At 37.4% G+C, this 16,458-nt stretch overlaps 1 protein-coding gene across 1 annotated transcript in view; it reads right to left on the bottom strand.

The window, feature by feature from the left end:
* Nucleotides 1–1,870: 1,870 nt before the first annotated feature.
* The window catches only part of LOC104995662 (chromosome unknown open reading frame, human C1orf185), a 45,521-nt gene continuing 30,933 nt past the window's right edge, over nucleotides 1,871–16,458 (bottom strand). The window contains exons 4-5 of the mRNA XM_010849625.1: nucleotides 3,963–3,999; nucleotides 1,871–2,346 (exon numbers count right to left, since the gene is read on the bottom strand). Of these exons, the coding sequence (XP_010847927.1) occupies nucleotides 1,952–2,346; nucleotides 3,963–3,999 (432 nt within the window). The 3' untranslated portion in view covers nucleotides 1,871–1,951. The remainder of the gene's footprint in view (nucleotides 2,347–3,962; nucleotides 4,000–16,458) is intronic.

The raw sequence follows: 16,458 nt of genomic DNA, 5'->3' as shown, positions 1-16,458 counted from the left end.
GTATTTCTGTGTTGTCTGTTGTGATCTCTCCATTTTCATTTCTAATTTTATTGATTTAATTTTTCTCCCTTTGTTTCTTGATAAGTCTGGCTAATGGTTTGTCAATTTTATCTCATTAGACTTTTCAAAGAGAACAAGGTATATACCTATGATACAAAGTAACACTTTAATAAAGCAGCAAATGTATTAGGTTCTGAAGAAATACTCAGTTTTTTCTATCACTACAGTGTGAAAAGTGCTTTAAATGTATAGTTCTTTTTATTTCTCATTTGTAATGACAAGAATTTGGTTAGGATGCTTTGGTTACAGTAACAGAAACAAAACTCTACTAAATGCAAAAAGGGTAATTTATTAAAGAATTATAAGGATACTTCACCAAAGCTAAAAAAACAAAACAGTTAAAAACAGGCCTCAGTGATCGTGGCTAGTAACAGAAATCAAATCTGCTAGCTTAAGCAAAAAGGGGAATTTAGAATTAAGATATGAGGGTGCCTTACTAAGCCAAGAGCAGGATTCAAGAAGGGCTGGAATAAGGGAATGGAGCACTGTTAAGAAAGCCAGGGATCACATTCTTCTGATCTCTCCTCTCTGTTCTTCACTTTGCAAATACTTCACTGCTCTTTTACTGCAGATTTGCTGTCCTTTTCTGCCTAAACCACAGAGTGGGACACGGCAACCCATAGCTCTCCAATTTATGTCTCCTCTATTCCAGAGATTAGTCAAAACAAGGCTAGAATCTGTTGTCTCTAACCCCAAATTTCTAGGGAAGCTTTAGAATCTTATCAAAATTAGAGATGACTTTCTTCTCTGGGATAGGCAATAAGATAGAAGTTGGTAGAAAACCAAGAAATAGAGACCAAATTTTTTTTTACCATTCTTTACAAACCTCTAACTAAAATGGCTTATTTTATTTAGGAATGGATGTAGAGAGATATAGAGAGATATTCTCACAATCCAATCAACAAATATGACCAGATGCTTCAAAAGAGAGAGGTGTTCTAATCTTTTTTAATATCCTCTCTAAGAGAGAAGTGATGGGCCTGTATAATGCTACTACCATATTTGAGACAAGTTTCCTTTCATTTATTGTAATAGACATGATTTATCTCTTGGGAAGATATGCACAAGTCCCAGTATGAGTGTTTTAAGCACAAAAAGTAATGATATATTTCATTGTTTTTCTCAAGAGAAAGAAAAACAGGGCCTAATTACATGAAGAGTATTTATGAGAAAGAAAAAATGATTAATTATGGGGTAGGTGTCAAAAATTCCTTGGAGCCATAAATTGAAATTTGACCAAGGATTTCTCAGACTAGAGAGAAATTCTGGTTCATCCTAGCTTGAGTCAGGTACTTATGAACATAACCGCTTATATCTTCATCATAGTGGGGTAAGGGTCAGAGGGTCATTCTGAGAAACAGACATAGGATAGGGCAAAGAAAATTATTTTCTGTATTTTTCAGTGTTCCAGGCTCCCCTAGAGGAGCAAAGTTATATTGCTTATGAAAATCATGGCATAATAAGATTTAAATGGTAGGTGATTTATGTATTTAAAAATCAGAATAGCTGATGGAAGTATTCTGCCCAGTCTTACCCACACTGAAATAAAACTGAAAATGTCAGAGGTATAAAGAAACGCTGCAAATGCTTTATTTAAAATGTATCTGTTCTGAGGATTTCTTAAAGTATTCTCCTATGTGTTAAAATACATTTGTATTATCTATTATATCCTTTGATGAGATACAAGGAGTTAAACTTAATGTTTATGATATCACTGTACTTCTTCCTGTAATTTTGTTTCTACAAATAATTGGAAAGGGAAGTAGGACCACTCTATGGTAAAGAACAAAAGAAATAATATTAGCATGGACATGTTAAGAGACTCAGAAGCTGGTAATTCAGTTTTAACTTTACATGATTTCAGGGTACACAAAGTTTCAAAAGAAAAAAGTCATTCAGTATTATGTTGAAGGTTTTGTATTTCAACCTCTGTATTTCTTCGCGTAAATATTTCCTTAAGGTTATCATCTTTTTGATCATCACGAAGTGTCATATTTAGTACATTTTCAGTACATTGTTCTAATGGAATGGTTGTCAAGTATGAAAATACTTTTTCCATTAGAGGCTCCCCGAGAAAAGGCATCGAAGGGCTCTTTTTCATTTGAGAATCATCAGAATACCAGTCATCAGCTATTTCTACACTTTGGCTGTAATAAAAATCAGATGGTAATGTTGATAAGCTTAAGGTAACACTGCTGGGATTTGTTGCCGAGCTAGACTCTGAGGGGTCACAAATGACTTTTTTTGTTGCAAGGCAGAAATCATCTTTAGAATAACCATTATTTGCTGTAAAACAAAACAAAACAAAACAAAACAAAACAGATTTACTATGAATATTGCATATTCATGAGACAAATCTTAATATAAGGATAATGTTACTTTCTAAAATTCAAACTCTTTTTAGGGTTTTTAGGAACAGAATAATGCAACAGTGAAAATTCTAAGTTGCTATCAATATCTACACAATGTTAAATATTTAATGGGGAATCAGCAATATTTTCATGATAGACCAGAGTAGAAAAATCTATTCTAAATAAAATTGACCTGTCTTAACAGAAGAAGATTCTAAACAGGCTAGAAAGCTCAGTTCTGGACTGTCCCTTAAAATCAGAGATGGCAGATAGTTTAACTATTTAGGGCTAAATATGATCTTATTTAAAAAATAAATTGTGGCTCAGGAAACTCAAACAGAGGCTCTGTATCAACTAGAGGGGTGGGATGTGGAGGGAGATGGCAGGGAGGTTCAAAAGGGAGGGGATATATGTATAGCTATGGCTGATTCATGTTGAGGTTTGACAGAAAACAACAAAATTCTGTAAAGCAATTATCTTTCAATTAAAAAAAGAAAAGTAAGAGAAAAATAATAAATTTTAAAATATCTCCTTAAGCAGATAAATTGGGGCTTCCCTGTGGCTCAGATGGTAAAGAATCCGCCTGCAATATGGGAGACTCGGGTTTGATCCCTGGGTGGGGAAGAGCCCCTGGAGAAGGGAATGACTATCCACTTCAGTATTCTTGCCTGGAGAATTCCATGGACAGAGGAGCCTTGAAGCCTATAGTTCATAGGGTCAAAGCAGCTAAATTACAAAATGTTTGTCCACCATGGGATCAAACTGGCTTTATACCAATTAAAGTAACAACTAAATTAACATTCATATATAATGCCTTAGAATTTGCACAGCAGTTTGATATACTTCCAGATCTCATTTATCCTTTCAATCTTTCAATTACTACTCAAGGTAGTTATCAACCTTTTTCACAAAAGATATTACTGAGACTGAGACTTAGAGAAATGAGTCACCAAAACCAGATACAAAACGGACTTTGTTCTAGATCTGTGTTACTGTAAGTCCCATGCTTCTCCCATTACATTATTTATGCTGTACAGTTGCAAATAAAAATGTTAAGTTTTAGAAAATATCACATTTACAAAATATCTTAAAACAACATCTTTTATGATATTTTACATAGTTTTGATGTGAATATGTAACATTAATTTTAAAGCTGTTTTAAATACCTTATTACATTCTATATTCTGCATTTCTAAACTTATGTAGGACAGTAAGGCTTTGAGGTACTAAGTCAATATCTAAAGGGTTACAAAATGCTCATGCTTTTGACTCTCCATCATGTCTCTATGGCACTGACTCTGATACCTTTGGGTATAAATAAGGGACAAAAAAAAATTAAAATTTCACATTTTAAGATAGGACATTGCAAATTTTGTTTTCTAAAAAAATGCTCATTCATATACTAATAAATAGATATTTCCCTTGAGTTTTCATGATTTTAAAAATATTTAGATATCTAGTATATATTTAAGATAGCCTCTCGATTCTTTAAAATGTGAATTGCTAAAAGTTGATTATCACTTATTCTAATAAACTGTTGAGAAAAAGTACCTTTTATACAAGCTGTTTCTTTTTTTCTTTGCTCCTCCTACATAAAAAATATTATTTGTATTTTAAAAATAGTTTTTAAATAATTACTTGATATATACTTATGTGATAATATATGTTAACATCATAACAAAATTTTGATAAAATCATATTTTTTCCATGATATGAATTTATCTCACCAAACTATATTGACAGGAAAGAAAATGTGTTGAGGTATCATCCGAAAAGAATGTGAATTGGCTCAAGAAGGCAGTCTCCAGGATAGGGAATGAAGGGTGAAATAGAGTTCAACAGGATTATTTCTCTCTATTCTCACCAACTTAGAGTTGCTTGGTTAGAACTAGTGATGACAAAAAAAAGTAATTACAATTCCTAGACTTACTCATCCTATTAACTAATAACAACAAAAAAGTAAATTCTGGCTGAAAGCTTTTATAAAAATGCTATTATTTTGAAGCCAATAAAACATCTGATAAAACAACACATTTCAGATATGTTCTGGAAAGTGTAGTGGTGTAGTAGTTCTCAAACTTAGGGTATCAGAATCATCCAATGTGTTTATTAAAAATGCTGTTTCTTAGACATAATATCAGACCACTAAAACAGATTATCGGGCAGTAGGGATTACGAGTATCTATTGTAAACCACTCCATAAGCGATCTGATTCAGTTTTTCCTTAGACTACTAGATAAATGATGAGCTAATGCACAGAGTGTTTTGTATGCAGTGGGTGAAGACAGAGAGACAAGACTGTCTCGTGTTACAGGGGAACAGTGTTGGTACTCTGTGCTGATCTTCAGTGTTCTGTTTGCCAAAAAGGCTTGATTAGGAGATACACACACACACACATGGAATATACATATAGATGGGATAACACATAAGCACTTTTTTTGGAGTCTACTTTACTTTTTGATCATTTTTACCTTTTATTAATACAAATGTCAGTATAGGCTCCTGACTTACCTTGCCTGGATCTAGGATCAAGTCAATTTTCCCACACGGGCCTGCAGTTTAATCTAAGAAGTTCTGGAATCAAGTTCTGGGCTATTCTATGCTCCTGCCTACACACGGGCTTCCCTGGTGGCTCAGTCGTAAAGAATCAATCTGCTAATGCAGGATACAAGGGCTTGATCCCTGGGTGGAGAAGATCCCCTGGAGAAGTAAATGTCAACCCACTCCAGTATTCTTGTCTGGAGATTTCCATGGAGAGAGGAGCCTTGTGCTCTTTTGGTCTACAGTCCACGGGGTTGCAAAGAGTTGGATACGACTGATGACTGAACAACATATAAATTATATCTGAAACTGCTTTTCAGACTTTCATGTGCCTATGTATTACCTGGGGGAACTTGTTATAATATAGATTCTAACTCAACAGGTCTGGGGTGGGGTCTGAGATTCTGGATTTCTAACAGGTTCCCAGGTAATGCTGATACTCTTGGTATGGGAACAATAGAGTAAGGTCCTAGATGTATTAAAATTCTATCCAAACTAGGGAATGACAAAATGGGCATTCTTATATATTTCTATATATATAAATATATAAACCACTAGACCATTCAGGTATGACTTAAATCAAATCCCTTACAATTATACAGTGGAAGTGACAAATAGACTCAAGGAATTAGATCTGACAGACAGAGTGCCTGAAGAACTATGGATGAAGGTTCGTGACACTGTACAGGAGGCAGGGCTCAAGATCATCCCCCAGAAAAAGAAATGCAAAAAGGCAAATTTGTTGTGTGAGAGGGCCTTACAAATAGTTGAGAAAAGAAGAGAAGTGAAAGGCAAAGGAGAAAAAGAAAAATACACACACTTGAATGCAGAGTTCCAAAGAATAGCATGGAGAGATAAGAAACAATAGAATGGGAAAGACTAGAGATATCTTTTAAAAAATTAGAGATACCAAGGGAAAATTTCATGCAAAGATGGGCTCGATAAAGGACAGAAATGGTACGGACCTAACAGAAGCAGAAGATATTAAGAAGAGCTGACAAGAATACATAAAAGAACTGTAGAAAAAAGATCTTCATGACCCAGATAATCACAATGGTGTGATCACTCACCTAGAGCCAGATATCCTGAAATGCAGTCAAGTGGGAGTTAGGAAGCATCAATATGAACAAAGCTAGTGGAGGTGATGGAATTCCAGTTGAGCTATTTCAAATCCTAAAAGATGATGCTGTGAAAGTGTTGCACTCAATATGTCAGCAAATTTGGAAAACTCAGCAGTGGCCACAGGACTGGAAAAGGTCAGTTTTCATTTCAATCCCAAAGAAAGACAATGCTAAAGAAAGTTTAAACTACTGCACAGTTGTACTCATCTCACACGCTAGTAAAGTAATGCTCAAAATTCTCCAAGCCAGGCTTCAGCAGTATGTGAACTGCGAATTTCCAGATGTTCAAGCTAGATTTAGAAAAGGCAGAGGAACCAGAGATCAAATTTCTAACATCTGTTGGATCATCAAAAAAGCAAGAGAGTTCCAGAAAAACATCTACTTCTGCTTTATTGACTATGCAAAAGCCTTTGACTGTGTGGATCACAATAAACTGTGGAAAACTCTTAAAGAGATGGGAATACCAGACCACCTTACCTGTCTCTTGAGAAATCTGTATGCAGGTCAAGAAGCAACAGTTAGAAATGAACATGGAACAACAGACTGGTCCCAAATAGGGAAAGAAGTACATCAGGGCTGTATACTGTCACCCTGCTTATTTAACTTATATGCAGAGTATATCATGAGACATGCCAGGCTGGATGAAGCACAAGTTGGGATCAAGATTGCCAGGAGAGATATCAATAAGCTCAGATATGCAGATGACATCACCCTTATGGCAGAAAGTGAAGAACTAAAGAGCCTCTTGATGAAACTGAAAGAAAAGAGTGAAAAAGTTGGCTTAAAGCTCAACATTCAGAAAACTAGGATTATGGCATCTGGTCCCATCACTTCATGGTAAATAGATGGGGAATAGGTGGAAACAGTGGCAGACTTTATTTTGGGGGGCTCCTAAATCACTGCTGATGGTGAGTGCAGCTATGAAATTAAAAGACGCTTGCTCCTTAAGAAAAGTTATGACCAACCTAGACAGTATATTCAAAAGCAGAGACATTACTTTTCCAACAAAGGTCTGTCTAGTCAAAGCTATGGTTTTTCCAGTAGTCATGTATGGATGCGAGAGTTGGATGATAAAGAAAGCTGAGCACTGAAGAACTGATGGTCTTGAACTGTGGTTTTGGAGAAGACTCTCGAGAGTCCCTTGGACCACAGGGAAATCCAACCAGTCCATCCTAAAGGAAATCAGTCCTGAATATTCATTGGAAGGACTGACGATGAAGCTGAAGCTCCAATACTTTGGGCACCTGATGCGAAGAACTGACTCATTGGAAAAGACCCTGATGCTGGGAAAGATTGAAAGCAGGAGGAGAAGGGGACCATAGAGGATGAGATGGTTGGATGGCATCACTGACTCGATGGACAAGAGTTTGAGCAAGCTCCAGGAGTTGGTGATGCACAGGGAAGCCTGGTGCACTGCTGTCCATGGGGTCGCAAAGAGTCAGATACGACTGAGTGACTGAACTGACTGATATTAATAGGTATAATTTTTCTAGAGGGCAATTTAACAAATCCTCTTCTAGAAAATTATTATGCCAGGTAAATAATTTTGGATTTACATTAATACCCAGTTACCAGAATTTTCATCACAACACAGTTTAGCATTTTTAAAGTCTACAATGTAAAATTCTAAGAGTAAGGAAATATTTAAATATATAAGGATATATAGATATTAGTAAAATGAGTATTCTTTCAAAAATGATATGATAGATCAGAAGTAAGTAAAGACTCAAAAAATGATGGGGATATATAAAAAAGACAGAGGAATAATCTTGAACAAGTGGCTCACTGGTTAAATTTAGGAAAATTTGAGCAACAAATTAATGATAGTGATGGATTATAATCTGCTAAATAAAATAGAAATCCATGAATCTATACTGACAATAAAGCAGAAATAGATGTTTTTCTGGCACTCTCTTGCTTTTTTGATGATCCAGCAAATGTTGGCAATTTGATCTCTGGTTCCTGTGCCTTTTCTAAATCTAGCTTGAACATCTGGAAGTTCATGGTTTATATATTGCTTAAGCCTGGCTTGGAGAATTTTGAGCATTACTTTACTAGCGTGTGAAATGAGTGCAATTGTGTGGTAGTTTGAGCATTCTTTGGCATTGCCTTTCTTTGGGATTGGAATGAAAACTGACCTTTTCCAGTCCTGTGGCCACTGCTGAGTTTTCCAAATTTGCTGGCATATTGAGTGCAGCACTTTCACAGCATCATCTTTTAGGATTTGAAATAGCTCAACTGGAATTCCATCACCTCCACTAGCTTTGTCCATAGTGATACTTCCTAAGGCCCACTTGACTTCACATTCCAGGATGTCTGGCTCTAGGTGAGTGATCACACCATCGTGATTATCTGGGTCATGAAGATCTTTTTTGTACAGTTCTTCTGTGTATTCTTGCCACCTTTTCTTAATATCTTCTGCTTCTGTTAGGTCCATACCATTTCTGTCCTTTATCGAGCCCGTCTTTGCATGAAATGTTCCCTTGATATCTATAATTTTCTTAGGAGATCTCTAGTCATCAGGTGGCCAAATTATTGGAGTTTCAGCTTTAGCATCAGTCCTTCCAATGAACATTCAGGGCTGATTTCCTTTAGGATTGACTGGTTTGATCTCCTTGCAGTCCAAGAGACAGATCAATTAGATGCACTGAAAACTGCAAAGCCTACAGCCGGCACTGGTTAACAACAACAACAACAAAAAAAGTGGAGCAACTTTGAGGAGATGTCCCATGTCCAAGGCAAAGGAGAAGCCCCAGCAAGATGGTAGGAGGGGCAAAATTGCATTTAGAGTCAAAACCCATACCTGCCAGAGATGCTCAGAGGGCTCAAACAAACCTTGTGCCCACCAGGATCCAGAGACTCCAGAGACTGAGACAGAGCTGTGTTTGAGTGTCTCCTGTGGCGGTATGGGTCAGCAGTAGACTGCCACACAGGCAGGGACTCTGGGTCCAGCAGACTTGGGTATGGCATAAGCCCTCTTGGAGGAGGTCAGCATTAACCCCACCATAGAGCTGCCAGAACTTACACAGGACTGGGGAAATAGATTCTTGAAGGGAACAAACAGAACCTTGTGCATACCAGGACCCAGGAGAAAGGAGCAGTGACCCCACAAGAGACTGACCCAGACTTGCCCATGAGTGTCTAGGAGTCTCTGGTGGAGGCGTGAGCCGGTGGTGGCCTGCTGCAGGGTTAGGGGCACTGAATGTAGTAGTGCAAGCATGGGACCTTTTGAAGGAAGTCGCAATTATCTTCTTTATCTAAGCAAAAATGGCTGTCTGAGGAGGCATTACAAATAGCTATGAAAAGAAGAGAAGCAAAAAGCAAAGGAGAAAAGGAAAGATATACCCATTTGAATGCAGAGTTCCAAAGAACAGCAAGGAGAGATAAGAAAGCCTTCCTCAGTGATCAGTGCAAAGAAATAGAGAAAAACAATAGATTGGGACAGACTAGAGGTCTCCTCAAGAAAATTAGAGATACCAAGGGAACATTTCATGCAAAGATGGGCTCAATAAAGGACAGAAATGGTATGGACCTAACAGAAGCAGAAGATATTAAGAAGACGTGGCAAGAATACGCAGAAGAGCTATATTAAAAAGATCTTCATGACCCAGATAATTACAATGGTGTGATCACTCACCTAGAGCCAGACATCCTGAAATGTGAAGTCAAGTGGGCATTAGGAAGCATCACTATGAACAAAGCTAGTGGAGGTGACAGAATTCCAGTTGAGCTATTTCAAATCCTAAAAAATGATGCCGTGAAAGTGTTGCACTCAATATGTCAGCAAATTTGGAAAACTCAGCAGTGGCCACAGGACTGGAAAAGGTCAGCTTTCATGCCAATCCCACAGAAAGGCAATGCCAAAGATCATTCAAACTACCACACAATTGCACTCATCTCACATGCTAGCAAACTAATGCTCAAAATTCTCCAAGCCAGGCTTCAATAGTATGTGAATCACGAACTTCCAGATGTTCAAGTTGGTTTTAGAAAAGGCAGAGCAACCAGAGATCAAATTGCCAACATCTGCTGGATCATCAAAAAAGCAAGAGAGTTCCAGAAAAACATCTATTTCTGCTTTATTGACTATGCCAAAACCTTTGATTGTGGATCACAACAAATGGTGGAAAATTCTTAAAGAGATGGGAAAACCAGACCACCTGACCTGCCTCTTGATAAATCTGTACGCAGGTCAGGAAGCAATAATTAGAACTGGATGTGGGACAACATACTGGTTCCAAATAGGAAAAGGAGTATGTCAAGGCTGCATATTATCACCCTGCTTATTTAGCTTATATGCAGAGTACATCATGAGAAATGCTGGGCTGGATGAAGCACAAGCTGGAATCAAGATTGCCAGGAGAAATATCAATAACCCCAGATATGCAGATGACACCACCTTTATGGCAGAAAGTGAAGAAGAACTAAAGAGCCTCTTGATGAAAGTGAAAGAGGAGAGTGAAAAGGTTGGCTTAAAACTCAACATCCAGAAAACTAAGATCATGGCATCTGGTCCCATCACTTCATGGCAAATAGATGGGGAAAATAATGGGAATAGCGAGAGACTTTAGGTTTTTTTTGGCTCCAAAATCACTACAGATGGTGACTGTAGTCATGAAGTTAAAAGACGCTTGCTCCTTGGAAGAAAAGTTATGACCAACCTAGACAGCATATTAAAAAGCAGAGACATTACTTTGCCAACAAAGGTCTGTCTAGTCAAAGCTATGGTTTTTCTAGTAGTCATGTATGGATGTGAGAGTTGGATGATTAAGAAAGCTGAGTGCCGAAGAATTGATGCTTTTGAACTATGGTGTTGGAGAAGACTCTTGAGAGTCCCTTGGACTGCAAGGAGATCCAACCAGTCCATTCTGAAGGAAATCAGTCCTGAATATTCATTGGAAGGACTGATGATGAAGCTGAAACTCCAATACTTTGGGTACCTGATGTGAAGAACGTACTCATTTGAAAAGACCCTGATGCTCGGAAAGATTGAGGGTAGGAGGAGAAGGGTTCGACAGAGGATGAGATTGCTGGATGGCATCACCAACTCAATGGACAATGAGTTTGAGTAAACTCCGGGAGTTGGTGATAGACAGGGAGGCCTGGTGTGCTGCAGCCCATGGGCTCGCAAAGAGTCGTATATGCCTGAGTGACTGAACTAACTAACTAACTACAGTCAGCACTGGTCACCAAAAAAGGAACCAATTCTTCTCCACAATAACATCCATCTGCATATCATATAACCAATGCTTCAAAAGTAGCTGTGTGTTTTCTGGGATCAACCATCTCCTTGGAAAACTTACTGCATCTCATGCAAAAAACTTGGCCTCCATTCTGTGCTTCTGTGTGAGTTTCAGGAACAATACTCAGGCAGAGGGTCCTCTGTGGTTAGGGGAGCCCTGAATTTGGATAAGATTTCACTTGAATATTCATTGGCTCTAGTAATTTGGTTAAAGTAGGAGAAGACTCTTAATTCCAAAGGGTCAAATATCCTCCTTGAAACAAAAATGGAAAAGATTAACTAACTCATGGAAAGAATTTTGTGATAAACCTAATATCCTGGGACTACTTTTGTAATAGTACTTTCTTTTCTCATCACTCATTTCCCTTTTGTGTGTCTTGAATAATATAATTTTTAAAGATTTAATAAAGATTTCTCTGTCAGCAAACCTCCCCCCCACCAAAAAAATTAGAATGAATTGGGCTACAAAGGTTTGCCTCATCCGCCACATTCACCTGATCTCTTGCTAACTGATTACCACTTCTTCAAGCATCTTGATGACTTTTTGCAGGGAAAAATGCTTCCACAACCAGCAGGAGGCAGAAAATACTTTTCAAGTTTGTTGAATCCCAAAGCATGGATTTTTGCAAGACAGGAATAAACAAACTTATCTCTCATTGGCAAAAATGTGTTGATTTTAATGGTTCTTATTTTGATTAATAAAGAGCTGTTTGAGCCTAGTTATAATGATTTAAAATTCACATCTGAAACTACAACTACTTTTTCACCAATCTAGTATAAACAACTCAAACATCTTTCAACTGATAAATGGATAAACAAAATATGATATAGTCATACAATGGAATATTATTCAGCCATGAAAAAGAATAAAATACTGATATATGTAATAACAAGGATGGACTTTGAAAACATTATGCCAAATGAAAAGGTCGATACAAGAGACCATATATTGCATATTTATAAGAAATTCCAGAACAGACAAATCTATAAATATAGAAAGTAGACTAGTATTTGTCTAGGCCTAGGAGGATTGGAGGAAAATGGAGGGTCAGTGATTGCTAAGGGTATGGGGTTTCTTTTAGAGGTGATAAAAGTATTTTAAATTGATTGTGAAGGCTGTTCTACAACTCTGTGAATATCTAAAAATTTCTGAAGTATACACTTTAAAAAGGCAAATTATACATTATGTGAACTATACCAGTAAAGCTGTTAAATATAAAACAAAACAGCCTAAAGCTAAGAAACTTTTAGAAGAAAATTTAGAAGCAAATTCTTGTGACCTAGGGTTAGGCTAAGAGTTCTTGGTTATGACACTAAAGGCATGATCCAAAAATGAAAAATGTATAACTCAACAACAAAAAGGCAAACAACCCAATTTAAAAATGAGTAGAAGGCCTAAACAGACATTTCACCAAAGAAAAAATAAAGGTGGCTAGTAGGCACATGAAAAGATGCTCAACATTGCTAATATTAGAGAAATGCAAATCAACTACAGTGAGGTACCATCTCACGCCAATCAGAAAGGCCATCATTAAAAAGTCTACAATAACATGCTGGAGAGGATATAGAGAAAAGGTAACCCTCCACTACACTGTTGGTGGGGATGTGAGTTGGTACAACCACTGTAGAAAGCAGTATGAAAGTTTCTCAAAAAACTAAAAGAGAATTACCATATGATCCAGCAATCACACTCCTGGGCATATATTCAGACAAAACTATGGTTCAAAAAAGTATATACACCCCTATGTTCATAGCAGCACTATTCACAACAGTCAAAATATGAAAACAACTTAAATGTCCAATGACAGATGAATGGATAAAGATGCCATGGTACATACATACAATGGAACACTACTCAGTCATAAAAATAATGAAATAATACCATCTGCAACAACATGGATGCAACTAGAGATTATCATACTGAGTGAAGCAAGTCAGAAAGAGAAAGACAAATACTATAAGATAACATTTCTATGTGGAATCTAAAATATGACACAAGTGAACCTATGAAACAAAAACATAACCACAGACATACGGAACACACTAGTGGTTGCCAAAGGGGAGGAATTATGAGGGAGGGATGGTATGGGAGGTTGGTGTTAGCAGAGGTAAGCTTTCCTACATAGAAGAGATAAACAAGGTCTTCTTGTATAGCACAGAGAACTATATTCAATATACTATGATAAACCACAATGGAAAAAATATATTAAAAAGAATGTGTATATATGCATAAGTAAATCATTTTGCTATGATTTCCTAGATGGTGCAGTAGTAAAGAATCCACCTGCCAATGCAGGAGATGAAAGAGATGTGGGTTCAATCCCCGGATTAGGAAGATCCCCTGGAGTAGGAAATGGTAACCCACTCTGGTATTCTGGCCTGAAAAATTCCATGGATAGAGAAGCTTGGCAGGATGCAGTTCATACGGTCTCAAAGAGTCAGAGAGTACAGAGAGACTGAGCACACACACACACACACAAATATGTATAACTAAATTACCTTTCTGTATAGCAGTAATTGAAACAGCACTGTAAATCAACCATCCTTCAATAAAAACAAAGCAAAAAGGGAAAATAGATAAATAAAATCTTATGCTTTGCAAACTTCTCTGTTGACAAGATGAAAGCACAATCATCAACTGGGGGAAAATATTTGTAAATCACATATCTGACAAAAGAGACTTGTATACAGAATACACACTGTAAATTAATCAGAAAGATAATCCAATTAGAAAATGCACAAGAAAGCTGAAGAGACACTTCACCAAGAAGATACATGATGGCAAGTAAAAATATGAAAAGCTGTTCAACATCACTGCCCATTAAAGAAATAAAAATGAAAATCACTAAACATATTTAAATGGGCTTCCCCTGATGGCTCAGTGAGTAAAGAATCCATCTGTAATGCAGGATACACAGGAGACATGGGTTTGATCTCTGGGTCAAGAAGATGTCCTGGAGGAGGAAATGGCAACCCACTCCAGAGTTCTTAACTGGAAAATTCCATGGACAGAGGAACCCAGCAGGATATACTCTATGGGGCTGCAAAGAGTTGAACATGACTGAGGAAATGGCATACACACAAACAAATTTAAATGGCTAACATTTAAAATGCTGCTAAGTATCAAATGATAATGAGGATGTGGAAACATGATTCTCTTACACATTATTGGTGGGTATATAATATGTTACCATCTGCAAGTCAGTCTGGGAATTTCTTTTAAAAGTAAACATATTGGGACTTCCTTGGTGGTCTAAAGGTGGAGAAGCTGCCTGCCAATGCAGGGGACTTGATTTGATCCCTGGTCTGGGAAGATTCCACATGCCACAGGGCAACTAAGTCTGTGCACCACAACTACTGAGCCTGCCAGCCCTACATCCTGTGCTCTGCTACAAAGAGAAGCCACTGCAGGGAGAAGTCCATGCACAGCAACTAGAGAATACCCTCAGCTCACTGCAACTAGACAAAGCCCATGCAAAGCAACAAAGACCCAGCACAGCCAACAACAACAACAAAAAAGCACACACTTACTGCATGATCCAGCAACTGCATTCCTGGGAATTTATTCTAGAGGAACTGAAACTAATGTTTTCAGAAAAGCCTGTACACAAACAATCATGGCATGCTTATCTTGTAATAGTTCATAACTAGAAACAAATCAAATACTCCCCAGTGGTTAAATGGTTAAGCAAACTGTGGTATACCCACACAATGTTATACTACTCAGCAATTAAAAAAGAAAAAATATTGATACATGCAATGCTATGGAGGGATCTTAAGGGCATTATGCTATGTGATGAAAACCCAAGCTCAAAAAGCCATAAAGCTATTGGATTCCATTTATATAAAATTCTAGAAATGAGGCAATTAGAGAGATGGAGGACAGAATCAGAGGTTAAGGAAAAGGAGGGAGGATGTGACAATAAAGGCTAGTATGAAGGAGTTTCTTCATGGCAATGTAACAGTTCTGTATGTTGACTGTCATGGTGGTTATACAAATCTATATATATGATAAAATGTCATAGAAATATATGCAAAAGCAACAAAGAGTAAGTACATGCAAAAATTGGTAAACTTTGAGTTAGGTCTGCAATCTAAATTTCCTGGTTTTGATAATACATACTTAAAAGTATACTTTTCATGAAGCATACTTATGTAAGGTGTTGTCATTGGGCAAGTGGGTGATGGGTATATAGGGCATCTTTCTAATTTTTTTGCAACTTTTGATTTTCAATTCAGAATAAGATAAAACAAATCAATTGTATTTATATTTGCTAACAACAAAAATAGGGAAATAAAAAATTTAAATCAATACTACTTACCATAGCATAAAAATATTTATAAATAGGGCTTCTCTGGAGACTCAGTGGTAAAGAATCCACCTGCCAAAGCAGGAGAGATGGGTTTGATCCCTCGTCTGGGAAGATCTCATATGCTGCAGAGCAACTAACCCTGTGCACCACAACTACTGAGCCTGTGCTCTACAGCCTGGGAACCACAATTACTAAGCTTATGTGCCTCAACTACTGAAGCCCACGTGTCCTAGGGCCTGTGCTCCACAAGAAGAGAAGCCACTGCAATGAAAAGCCCATGCACCACAATGAACAGCAATCCCTCTTGCCACACCTAGAGAAAAGCCCACACAGTAATGAAGACCCAGTGCAGCCAAAAATAAATAAAATTGTATTAAAAATACCTATACTTACAGAAAAGGAGTTCGTCAAGGCTGTATATTGTCACCCTGTTTATTTAACTTATATGCAGAGTACATCATGAGAAACACTGGACTGGAAGAAACACAAGCTGGAATCAAGATTGCCGGGAGAAATATCAATAACCTCAGATATGCAGATGACACCACCCTTATGGCAGAAAGTGAAGAGGAACTAAAAAGCCTCTTAATGAAAGTGAAAGTGGAGAGTGAAAAAGTTGGCTTTAAGCTCAACATTCAGAAAACGAAGATCATGGCATCCGGTCCCATCATGTCATGGGAAATAGATGGGGAAACAGTGGAAACAGTGTCAGACTTTGTTTTTCTGGGCTCCAAAATCACTACAGATGGTGACTGCAGCCATGAAATTAAAAGACGCTTACTCCTTGGAAGGAAAGTTATGACCAACCTAGATAGCATATTCAAAAGCAG

This window comes from Bison bison, unplaced genomic scaffold (assembly GCF_000754665.1).
Source record: "Bison bison bison isolate TAMUID 2011002044 unplaced genomic scaffold, Bison_UMD1.0 scf7180017851016, whole genome shotgun sequence".
NCBI lineage: Eukaryota > Metazoa > Chordata > Mammalia > Artiodactyla > Bovidae > Bison > Bison bison.
This window is presented reverse-complemented; position numbering and strand designations above follow the sequence as displayed.